Source organism: Limulus polyphemus, unplaced genomic scaffold (genome assembly GCF_000517525.1).
Source record: "Limulus polyphemus unplaced genomic scaffold, Limulus_polyphemus-2.1.2 Scaffold464, whole genome shotgun sequence".
NCBI lineage: Eukaryota > Metazoa > Arthropoda > Merostomata > Xiphosura > Limulidae > Limulus > Limulus polyphemus.
Window position 1 is genome coordinate 167,418 of NW_013666074.1, and position 12,538 is coordinate 179,955.

General features: G+C 35.4%; 1 protein-coding gene across 1 annotated transcript; it reads left to right on the forward strand.

Annotated features, from left to right (window-relative positions):
- Positions 1-9,273: 9,273 nt before the first annotated feature.
- Positions 9,274-10,077, forward strand: LOC106458438 (piggyBac transposable element-derived protein 4-like). The gene has a single exon (XM_013917951.1). The coding sequence runs from the start codon at positions 9,274-9,276 to the stop codon at positions 10,075-10,077; it is 804 nt and encodes a 267-aa protein (XP_013773405.1).
- Positions 10,078-12,538: the final 2,461 nt, after the last annotated feature.

Sequence of the window (12,538 nt, forward strand, 5' to 3'; positions counted from 1 at the left end):
ATAAGTAAAAACCTTTAATTGACAATTGGCGAATTTAACATCTGACACCGACAAAAGTGATAACATTATCTATGCCACGTGTTTCATATAAATGTAATTACACAAAATTTACTTTAGAATCAGTACCATGGTGATAACTTTCCGTTAAAATCAACGTTTCAGCTATTAATTATTTAAGGAGGGCCTCTTTGTACCAGGAGCCCTGTTTGTTAATTTGATAGTTTGAGAAAAGTCAGCGTAGTATTTTCCCTCATTCATTTAATATATTTCAATTTAAAGTGAGGCTTCACAGGCGTGAGTTTCTTATCATACTAAATATTGTTGTAAGCTATAGTTTTAATATTTTAATTTAGGCATTCCTTTGCTAGATGGCGTATGACGCAATATCCAAAAAATTCATGAAAGTTAAAAATCTAAAGATTTTCTGTATCACGCAGAAACAAGACTATAATATGAACAGATTCAGTAAAATGGTGAGTTAATGAATGGTTCAGTTCAGTCAGCAAGTTATTCAGCTAATAAGCTAAACAGTGAATTAATTACCGTGATAGTTATCGATCAATTAGTGAGGAATTCTGTAAGTAAATTTGTTTGTAAGCAAGTTAGGCGTGTCATTAGTATTGGAATTTCTGTTCAAACATTGTTTGTGAAACTAGGTCTAGGAGTGAATATAGCCTGTAACATACGTATTAGGCCTATTACATTTTGAAGTACTACATTATTAATGTAGTCTCATAGGGATTTTCAAGAATTAGAAGAGTGTATGGTGATAGTATCGCCGGCTTGTAAAAGGCGTACACACCACAACAATTGTTGTTGTATCAAATGGCTTATATAAATAGCGTTCCTACCACTCATGTGATTTTTGTATCCCAACCGGCCTTAAGAGCTCTGAATTGAGTGATGCGCGTCGTCAGAAATGAATATAACAAATTTAGCATGATTGCAATACTTTATTATACATTCTTCTAATTCGTGAAAATCCATAACGGACTATATAAAGAATGTAGTGTTTAAAAATGTAATAGATTTAATACTAATGTCTTACGACGAGTAAAATTGTAGTCACTTTTCGCCCGCTTATATAAGGCATACACACCATAACAAACGTAAATGTTTGTCTGTTGCAAAAGCACAAAGCTACACAATGGGCTACCTTTGTTGCATCCATACGGGTATTTAAATACGAGTTTTAGCGTAATAAGTCAGCAGATATATCACTGAACCACTGGGGCTGTGAGAAAACGAAATAAATTAATTTGTTAGCAGTAAGTGGATTGGACTTGGTATTGTTTGAAACAAGTAGTCCAAAATAACCTGCTCAACGATAGAACATGTGACAACAATATGCTGGTTTTTGTGAATTGTTAAATCATCTTTAGTTTTCGAGAATAAGGTAAATCTTCTGACAGTTGGAATTCACGTGATATTGTATGTATACCATGGAACCATAAACATTCTACAATATATATATATATATACATCGGTCAAATATCTTTCTCTCTCTCTCTCTTTATGCACCCCTTGTGCTCAGTGGCAAGCAGAAACAACATAACCAAAAGCTCTATTTCCAAGTTTGCCCTGCCATCTAGTATCCTTGTACAGTACCAATTATTATCATAAACTGGAATCCTACTTCTTGTTTAAGAAGGCCATCTAGTGTTGCCATCTAGCAAACACAAACGAAACTCATTTTTGTTAACTGTCAAATATTGTGGTTGCTATTGTTGGGTTTTTTAAGAGAAAAGGTATATAGTAGACTATTTCCACTTTGTCCACCGCAGGGAAAATATCCCGGATTTTAGCATTGTAAGTCCGGAAATTTACCACTGACCCACCGAAGAAACAAATATTATGAAATACAAGGTTGAAAACATTTAAAGTTTTGAGTGAGACGAAGAAGAAAAGTTTTAAAAGTCACGTAAAAGAAAAACAAACAACTTTTTAAACGTCTCGCATTTCTGTCAGAAATATGTTTGAAAACATGTAGTTCAGTGTAAATGTATTATAATATTTTTTCAAGCAAAAATTTTGATCCGCCAATAAATGACCGATAATTTTATAGGTTTTAAAGATCATTTCACACTAGCCTTATATGATACTCTTAGGATTATCGAAGAGATCAATGAGATCCATCGGCTTCATAAACATTATTTTTAAAACTTTTTTTGCACGAAAAAACTAAAACCTAACGATAATCTGTATACAGGGTTACATTTATATTTATTCTAATGTTTTCATAACTTGTCAATTGTTGACTCCTATTCAGATAAAATTTGAAATAGTTATCATATGACCAAACCACAATATTGTTAAGGTAATTGTTAATACAGGCAAGAGTGGGTACGAAATTTAATTTACTGACATAAATATAAAAATAGATGGTGTTACAAATAATTCAATAACAGAAAAGGTGAAATAACCGGGAATATTTCTCTATAAAAATTCGAAATAGAGCTGTTGATCCACGTAAGTTATAATTTGTTAAATAGGCACACGTAATTTCTACGTTTGCAAATCATCCTTTTTCGTACTCTAATTATTACTTAATAGTAGCCCAATAGATGTCGCTATAAGCATTTCTATCTACATCTGTACTTCTCAATTGGGTTTTAGGTCGTGTTTGAACGACCTTGGAGGGTCAGGTGCTAGTGAAGATCTCTTCCTTCGTCCTTTAAGGTATATTTATATTTCGGAGAAATGTTAAATGGTTTACATCACGAACACTGGGATTGACCGCGTGAAAGGGGTATTATAATATGACGGTTCAATCTTACTATCTACAGAGGGATGACTTAAGTTAGACTAACAGAGGTATTGTTAGCGTTTTATGTACATTGAACATCTATTTGAATCTGTTGTGTTGACTATTTAGCAAGAGTTACTACGTTTATTATGTCGACCTTTTGAATTGCTTTAACCTTGAACAATTAGTCATCGATATATCAGTTTTAGGGGTACCATTATAATAGGTACATTAACTAAATTATTCTTTAATTTGGTATACAGTTACTTAAGAATAAAAAAGACAGTTTATAAAATAGCGTTGAAATGAACTCGAAACGTTCGTCGTTGAATTTATAGTTATACAACTCGGGTAGTCAAAGATAGTAGCGTATTTCAACGCTATTATCTGCTACTACTGGGGCTACTCTTACAAAATGATTTTTAAACGGGGATCAAAAGTATTTAACCGAATTCGTACTGCACAATAAAAAGTTCTTGGACATTATTATGAGCACTTCTGCTTAATGATTCTTCGAGTGTAATAATGGTACATACAATTTGTTCATTACAAACGTTTCGCGGCATGGCCAGGTGGTTAGGGCGCTCGACTCGCACTCTGTGGGTCGCGGGTTCGAATCCCCGTCACACCAAACATGCTCGCCCTGTCAGCCGTTAGGGCGTTATAATGTGATGGTCGATCCCACTATTCGTTGGTAAAAGAGTAGCCCAAGAGTTGGCGGTGGGTGGTGATGACTAGCTGCCTTCCCTATAGTCTTACACTGCTAAATTAGGGACGGCTAGCGCAGATAGCCCTCGTGTAGCTTTGCGCGAAATTCAAAAACAAACAAACGTTTCGCTGTTTATCATCAGAACATTCAAATACCTCAGGAAATGTATGATTATATTTTGAAACCGTGAAAGTGTTTGACCGCACATGCTTTTTTATTTTAAAAATCATTTTAGCATTATAATTGGGGTTGATAAATGCTTATGTAGGTCGGTAATCATCATTATTTTCGTATGAGAATGTCTAATCTTTTCAACAGATGTAATTTAAGAATCTGATGAAAATCGTAGGTAGCGCTGATATTTTGAGTATTAATCTAGTTCATACGAATGTTCATCACGTACTTTTACTGTTTCACAACAAAAATTATTTTAATATTTCAGGATAAACTTAATAAATTCTGTTATATCAGGATGAATTTCCCAACGCATAAAGCTATGAAAGTAAAAACAAAGTTATGTTTTATCGTGGCAGAAGGATCATTCTGCCTTTTAGCGAAACGGTCGGGATGTGTTGTGGTGTCAGTTGAATCGATATGGTTTTCGTGGCCGGGTGGATCATACGTATTTTATTCTGTTTGTTTGTTGTTAAGCGTAAAACTACACCTATGTGTGCTGTGCCCACCACAAGTATCGAAACCTGGTCTTTAGCGGTGTGAGCCCTCAGATCTGCTGCTCAGCCACTGGAGAGGGGGAGGCACGTAATTTATTATGCTAAGAATTTTGAGTGTCAAAGTAGTGTTACTATACTGTACTCCTGTAGATAAGGTTGTAGATGCAGTGTCAATCTGACCCTTTTTAATTTATTTTTGTTTATTGTAAGCTCTGTTTTATCATCTCGTTTACTTGCAGTGATATTACTGAATTTTATAGTACAGCATGTTTTTTTTTTTCGATAGATGTACTTCAAGCATTCGGTGATTTAATCAACTTAACACAAAACTGTATTCGGTGTGTTAAAAAAATTGCCTTATTAGCAACAACTAGCACATTAACCCCCATGCCTCGGTTAGTGAGAGCTCTCTGTAGAATGCGATATAAGTAGTGGCAAGAACCGCTACTAGTGGTGTCTTCTCTTGAGTTGCCACAGTAATGTTTACACCCAACCTGACCACCCACATCTTTCAGTTTCTTTGGCTCGAGTGGGGAACTTTCTTTGTGAGAAATGACGAATGCGGCGGCTGAGCTGTTGAGGTTTCTATCCAGATTGTAAGAGCACTTGTTTTTCACGACCTCCTAGAGGGAGGAGTCGAATCCCAGGAGGTGGGGGTATTGGCACGTTCTTTAATACCACAACATATGGAACACGCATGTTAACAATGTGAATTCGGAGTACAATAATTTGTTGAATATCAGAATAAGAGTGTTTCTCAAAATAGACGTTTTTTCATATCTCTGAAATAAGTGCTTGTATCGCTGTTTCTTAGCAAAAGGTCAAAAATTCTTTTCGCTGTTTGCTTTTGCTAATAGTTATCACATCTTTCACTTTCTCCTCATTTTTCTTTGACACTTTACTTGCTAATCACTAGTAGTTATACAAACGTGTCCAAGAAGCAGTGTTAAAGAAAGACCCTACATTAATCTAAATCACATTCTTTCTCAACCTGCTATCTGATTTATTTATTAGTCTCAAATCTTTGACCTGGAAATCATTAAGGTGCCGTTAATCATGGACAGCTAAGTGTTGCTGTTTTGTTGTTATTGTAAGTTGGGAGGAGGATAATAAACGTATTTAATCCCAGTGTTACCGTCGCATCAAAAGTAGGCCAAATAATTGCGAGTTTGGATAGCCAACTGAAAATGTGCATATGATAAGCAGAAAAAAAAGATCATGTGTATTTGATAGCTTGTAACATAAAAGGTTAACGTGAGCAAATAACTGTCAACTGATCAAACGAACCACGCTGTGTTTAGTTACTAGAAAATGTATTGGCTCAGTTAATTATGTTAAACTCTGAGATTAACAAGAAAATTTTCAGCATCTTGCAGAGTTTAATTTTTTCTTTTGTTGGTAAAACATATATTTTTTTGACTAACTTACTCTTACATCGACAACCCGAACTTACTGTAACTGACACTCTACAACATCACATGACGTAACGAAAGTAGCTAGGACATCGGTCCTGGTTGCGCGTGGGAAAGTTGTTTCTGACAGCGTTTATCATCAGATGAGAAAATCTCAACGCGACTCTTTTTTTTTTTTTTAGCATGTTAAGAAGATAGAAATTCTGGTTAGCCGTGAATAAATAAAATTTTGTCACGGTAAAAAAAAAAGAGGAAAAAATCAGGGTGAAATAGACTCCGCGAATGAATACAATTTTGTCACGGTAAAAAGAAGAAAAAAAAAGGTCGGTGTGAAATGGACTTTTGTTAAAAAAAAAAGAGGAAAAATACGTTTCTAAGTAAAGGTTTGAAAATTTGGTAAAGATATTTTTACAGGTCCTTCGGTGGGACAGCGGTACGTTTACGGACTTATTACGCTAAAATCCGGGGTTTAGTTCCCCGTGTATGACTCAACAGATAGCCCAATGTAGCTTTGCTATAAAATAATCAACCAAACAACCAACTATTTGTATAGTATTGGTTAATTTGTAAATAATTTCATACCCTAGGTTTGTTTGCAGATATTAGAGACTTTTGAATTATCATAAAATTTATCTCGCGAATAAGAAGGAAAACATTGTAAAAATAAAAAAAAATATATATAACAAATTGTATCGCGAAAGAGATAAAGCTAGAATTATGCTATAAATAAACGTTGGCAGGCATATAACTATCGAATTTTATTCCCCGAAAACAAGTTTTACTTAAATTCATTTAAAAGTATTAACTACCACATCTTTGTTACTTTTCCAATGAAGAGATTAGCAAGTGAAAACCGAAAAGCATGAAACACGATAATTCTTGTTTTAAAATCAAATCATTATCAAATTACACCCTTACTTACCGATCTGTTCAATACGTGAAAATAGTTTTATTTTATTAGCTCTCAATTTCTTCCCAGGATTTAAAAGATGAGTGTGCCACAATTCCGACTTTCCTGCAATCTCTGCTTTGTTATAAATCTCGTAAATTGGCACAAAGTCATATAAAAACATGATAAAGTATCTATTTCACGCCACAAGTAGGTCACGCGCAGCCACAAGCATGCGTCACGTGACCACAACTTGAACTTACTAGAATTGATATCCGTTGCTGGAGCGACCAACTTGAAATTCACTGGAGCGAAAAATAGGATTTCCAAGCCGACGAAAGCTCCCACAACGACAGAGAATGGTGCTCCATCAGCCGCTCTGTATACGGTCAGGAAACCAGAAGCCTCTAAGGGCGTCTCATTCACAAACAGTGTCATTGACAGTGAACGCAAGATTGAGTGCCCCTCTTCACGCCTCGAGTACGCAGTAATGTCAGATATTCACGCCAAATTTAACGACTAAATATGTTCAGGCGATTTAGCATGTATCATTTTCTGGTCACTTTTCCAACTAAAGTATACAAATGTGGGAAAATAGTCGGACACAAGCCAGTGGTCGATTGGCCGTAAACCCGTGCATAGAAAGCTATTCAGTTTGTAAAGCGATAAACAAACGCGAAGATTCAATATCCACATCCCTTATTCGGACTAGTTATTGTCTACTTAATATGACGTAGAATGCACCAGAGCTGACTTGTACTTTTACCCACATCGTGCTGGAGAAGCTACAAGAGCATGGCTTTCTTTTTCTAGCCAAGATTATTTTTTAAATTATGAACGCTAATTTGAGTCTGAACCGTATTAAATCAAAGCATAACTACCGAAAGGCTTGAAGCTGAAACTTTGGACAAAATATTAAAACATTGAATTTGTTTATTTATTTGTTAGCGTGAAATAAACTCTCTACGACCCCCCGATGGGTCAACGCTAAAACTCTGGGTTCGATTCCCACGATGAACAGAACGAAAGTATTACCACACATTATTGTTTTTAAACGGATTTACAATATATATGATGAAACACGAAACAACGAAAATATTAAGGTATAGCTTGTATAAATTTGAAATAAATAGTAATATTTAGTTTTTATTCCAAAATATATATTGTTAAGAAATTTATTATCAAAGCACCTGTTACAATGAGTGAAGTTATTTAAAGCTAAATAAGTTTTATTCTGTAAAGTTGAAAGAGAAGAGTTTGTTCAGCAGTGTCACAGCTTGAGTATTGGACTTTCGATCCGCAGCCCGGCACGCTAACTTCTTGGACACGTCTGGATCTACGTCAAACTATATGTTCTGTCTATAGATGCAAAAGCACAAAAAAAAGAAAATAGGAGATAAAATGTCATGTAATAAACAACCACGGAACAGTTTTATAATTGTTTTTATAAAGAAAAGTAATTCTGTTTTCCGGTGGTTAATAATTTCACTGTATTGACTTTCGTTATAGTGTTTCTGCAATTGTAAATAACTTGATTTTTTGTTGTTGTTTTTGTAGGGTGACGTTGTTCGCCCGTTGATTTTAATGAATCAACATTTACACATATTAAGAAAGTATTGTTTGAATAAGAGAACTTATGAAATGTTTAATCACCTAGGAATTTCACTACTCTCGATTGTTTGTTTGTTTGAAGTTAAGCACAAAGCTACACAATGGGCTATCTGTGCTCTGCCCACCACGAGTATCGAAACGTGGTTTCTAGCGATGTAACTCCGCAGACATACCGCTGTGCCACTGGGGGGGGGGGCACTACTCTCGATCAGTCACAAAAGATATCTCGTCAACATTCTAAAAAAGGCAAGCTCATAGGAGACACTTCAACGACATCACCGACTGACAACCCCCGAAAAAGTGTCAACGACCAACAATTCACAAAAAGAGTTTCACAGGCCATCAACCCCACGGACCGGCAACCTACAAAAAATATGTCACCGACCGACAATCCACAAAAAAAGTTTCCCAAACAAGCAATCACCGACTGCCCCCCCCCAAAAAAAAAATTGTCACCGACCGGCAACTTACAAAAGCCGTGTTACGGACATCACCATAGATGAGAGTTACAATCACTAATCAAGAAAACTTGGCCATATACAACTATAACTCTATGCGAATGACGAAAATTTCCTTTTTATTGTGATTGATGGCAACTCAGTTTTATCTGTGAGTCAGGGTATCAGATCGGCACTCCTACCTCCAAGCAATCAGTGCTCAAAAGCTATTTAGTAGGAGAGGGACATTTCAAATTTTTTCTTCTCCCTTGAAATGGCAAAGCGGGTTATTGTTGATGAAGAGCTTTGCCAATACCTTTGTGAAAGCGACGAATCAAGCTTAGATTTATCCTCTGATAGTGAAGAAGAATTTACTAATGAAGTCACAATTGATGATTTATACGATAATGAACAAACAAATGTACCACGTACTTCGCAAGTAGAGTAGTCACTCATCGGAAGCAAAAGAAACTTGTTTACTTTTAGTGGAGATTCGGGTGTCAAAATAAAGGCAACCAATCCTGATAATGTTTTGGAGATTTTTGAATCTATTCAAATTACTGAAATAATATCAAAAATCGTTTCGGAAACTAGTGCGTAAGCTAATGAAATTTGCAAACAGAAATTCATCTCGGGATTATTGAAGAAAACTAGACTACAAAATTGGAAAGACAAACGTCGGCGAAATGCGTGTACTCGATGCAATACTGTTATTGATGGGAATATTCAAAAAGCCTGATTTTCTAATGTATTTTTCAAAGGATCTTGTGTTGGCAACACCTTTTTTTTTTAGAAACAATGCCGAGAGAAAGATTTCTGGTTCTCCTGCAACACTTGCACTTCTCTGCTTCTAAAGACTCTTCAGATAAATTATATAAGATTAGAGATCTTCTAAACTTATACAAGGAGTCTTTTCAGAGTGCATATTTCCCTGAAAAGAATATATGCATAGATGAGAGCTTACTTCTATGGAAGGGTAGATTAGGATGGAAGATATACATCCCGCTAAAGCGTGCTCGATTTGGAATTAAGGACTACTTTCTTTGCGAATCAAGCACAGGATACGTGTATAACTTCGAAGTTTACACTGGAAAGAGAACAGATCTTCAAATGCCTCCTTGTGCTACTGAAATTGCACCTGAATACCTAAATCATTCAACGAAGGTCGTCCTGCATCTAACGACATACCTTTTGGATAAGGGCTTTTATCTTGCAATGGATAACTATTACTCTTTGCCACCTCTTTTCGATTTTTTAGTTTCCCACATGACAGATGCAATTGGAACTTTGCGAAAAAATCTAAAAGAAATTCCAAAGGAAGTTTCAAAAGCGAAGCTAAAAAAGGGACAAGATATTACCATGTATAAAGGTAAACTTATGGTCATGCAATGGAGAGACAAGAGAGAGGTGATGATGATAAGCACTACCCATGATGCTGAAAGAAAGACTGTAAACGAAGATAACTCGGAAAAGAGCAAGCCTCTTATGTGTATCGATTACAAGAAGGTGATGGGAGGCGTGGATCACATGGATCAAGTGATTTCATCCTATGATGCAGCTAGAAGTCATCTAGAGAAGTACTACAAAAAAAATCTATCTTAGATTCCTTGATATCGTTGTATTGAATTCCTTTATAATTCATAAGAAGCTTGGTGGAAAGAATACATTGCTAAAGTTCAAAATATAACTCATAAAGCGGCTTATTGAGAAATGTGGGGCATGCACCTCCAAAGCAGGATAATATGCCCCATCATCATCTCCTAATCGCCTCACAGCGTGTCACTCTCCAAACTTTGCTCCTCAAAAAGAAGGAAAACCTGGAAGATCTTCGTTTCGATGCCGTGTTTGTGCAGCTATAGGAAAACGAAAGGACACATCACATATGTGTAAAGACTGCGATGTTGGATTAATCATAGTAACATGCTTTAAAATATACCATACAAAAGTCGATTTTTCTAAATATATATATATATATTACTTCCCTCTAAACCATTTTCTTTAAAGGAATTATATTATTATAAGTAAAGTATCAAGGTTATGTTTTTTTATTTACGCTATTTAAAATCTTATCCAAGTAAGAAAAATTAAAGGAAAAAAAAGATAAACAAAAATGGTTTACTAATTGCCCTAAAAACTAAAGTTACCACCACGATCAGAAAACAGCAACTGAGCTGCTCCTGTCGCAGTTAATGGGTTAACAACAAAAGGTATTTTTCATGGCTATTTTACTGTCAACCTTTCTGAATAAACCAACCATTATTTAATTCCTGCTTTGACGAGGATTATTATTTTTAATAATTAGAGATATTGAATGATTTGACGTAGATAATTTCATGACATGTACCATTGTTGTACTTTACATGCTAAGTTATACTATGCTATTGAATACGATTTAACACCGATAATACGTGCCAGTTTAGAATAAACTATTATTATACTGTACATTATGTTTCAGTTGAGATACCTTGCATTTTAAATTAATCATATTTATAAGAAGCATTTATAAAATATATTTATATGAATTAAAAAATTGTTTCCCCTTATATTTCCCGATTGAAACTATTGCGAAATAACTTCAGTTTCATTTTATCACTGTCACCTATACATCATTTGGTTTACAGATGTTTTTGAATGTATGATTTTATTAAAGAACTCTGGATTCTCAGATAAGGGATCCTGTGGATATTTTGTGTGTAACACACGAGTCTAGCTGAGATACGTCTTACGAAGAAATAGTGCATATATATATGCTTTTTCAAGCCTTTCTAACCGAGTCCAATACTGAAGAGTTGCTGACAGTAATAACTTTGGTGCAGCATTTATCTGCCCGTTAATATTTGTTTATATGTTGTCAAGCACAAAGCTACACAATGGGCTATCTCTGCTCTGCTCGCCGCAGGTATCGAACCCAGATTATTAACTTTATAAGCTTTCAGACATACAGCTGAGCCACCTGCGGCAAACATTTCTAGTAGTTTCTAAAGAACCAATATGGATATTGTTGCTTGCTTTTATCGCAGAGCCACATATTTGGCTGCCAACACTGTGACCACTGCTGGGGATCGAACCACGGATTTTAGCATTGTAAGTCCGTAAACGTAGCACTGACCCACCGGGGAACAGACCTTTATTAAAGAATACTCTACAGTTAATAAATTCTTCTGTAACTCAAAATGTACCTCTGGGGCTCCGATAATGCGGTGATTGAGTTCTTCCATATTGCGTCCTCTCATTCCAAGACATATAATAACTATGGCCTTATAAGTATAACAATAACAGATCGTAGTAATGTTCTTATTTGTATGAGCCAAGCGCGCTGAAATATGGATCTTGGGTCCATCGTTTGTGTCCCGTTACCGCAAAAAATTAAAACTGCGCTTCGCACTTTGGAGATATGAGCACGTTATAAGGATGACAGTCAAACCTAATATTTGGTCAGACAAAGGTAGCCCAAGAGCTGGTAGTTTATTAGTTCAAAATTACAAACTGCTAGCGCGGCTAGCTCTTATTTGTGCAAATATCCGAATACAAACAAAAAAATCTTATATTTAAAGTTTCTCTCAATGTCTCTCGTGCTCAGCTTTTCTCCATCAACATATACGCACGCTTAATCATAAACTAGGCGCAAATTGACAGAGAAAAGCTGATATCGTTTCTCGTTTTTAGCTGCTATCAATAAACTGGGCCAAAGATTAAAATTTCGTTTGGAATAACAGAATCAAGTGTCTAGACCTGGCCTGTAATTATGAATACAATGGGCTGTGTAAGATTAGCACTGAAGGTGTAATAAGTGTATGACGTTACGTTTTATCTTATATCTATTGCTACTTTGGAAGTCATTTCTAATTATTATATTTCTATAAATAAACCAGTGGTGTAATTTGCTTTTGAAACATACTCATTTCTTCTAAAAGGTATTACTTGTTATTACAGTTGTTAAGCTTCGTTTTAACTGATACAAATTCTTTTAACTCGTGATACTCGGTCGAAATGAAATCCTTTATCTTCTTGATAATGTGACAGTAAAACAACTAAGTTATTAGAAACAAAAACGGGATTTAAC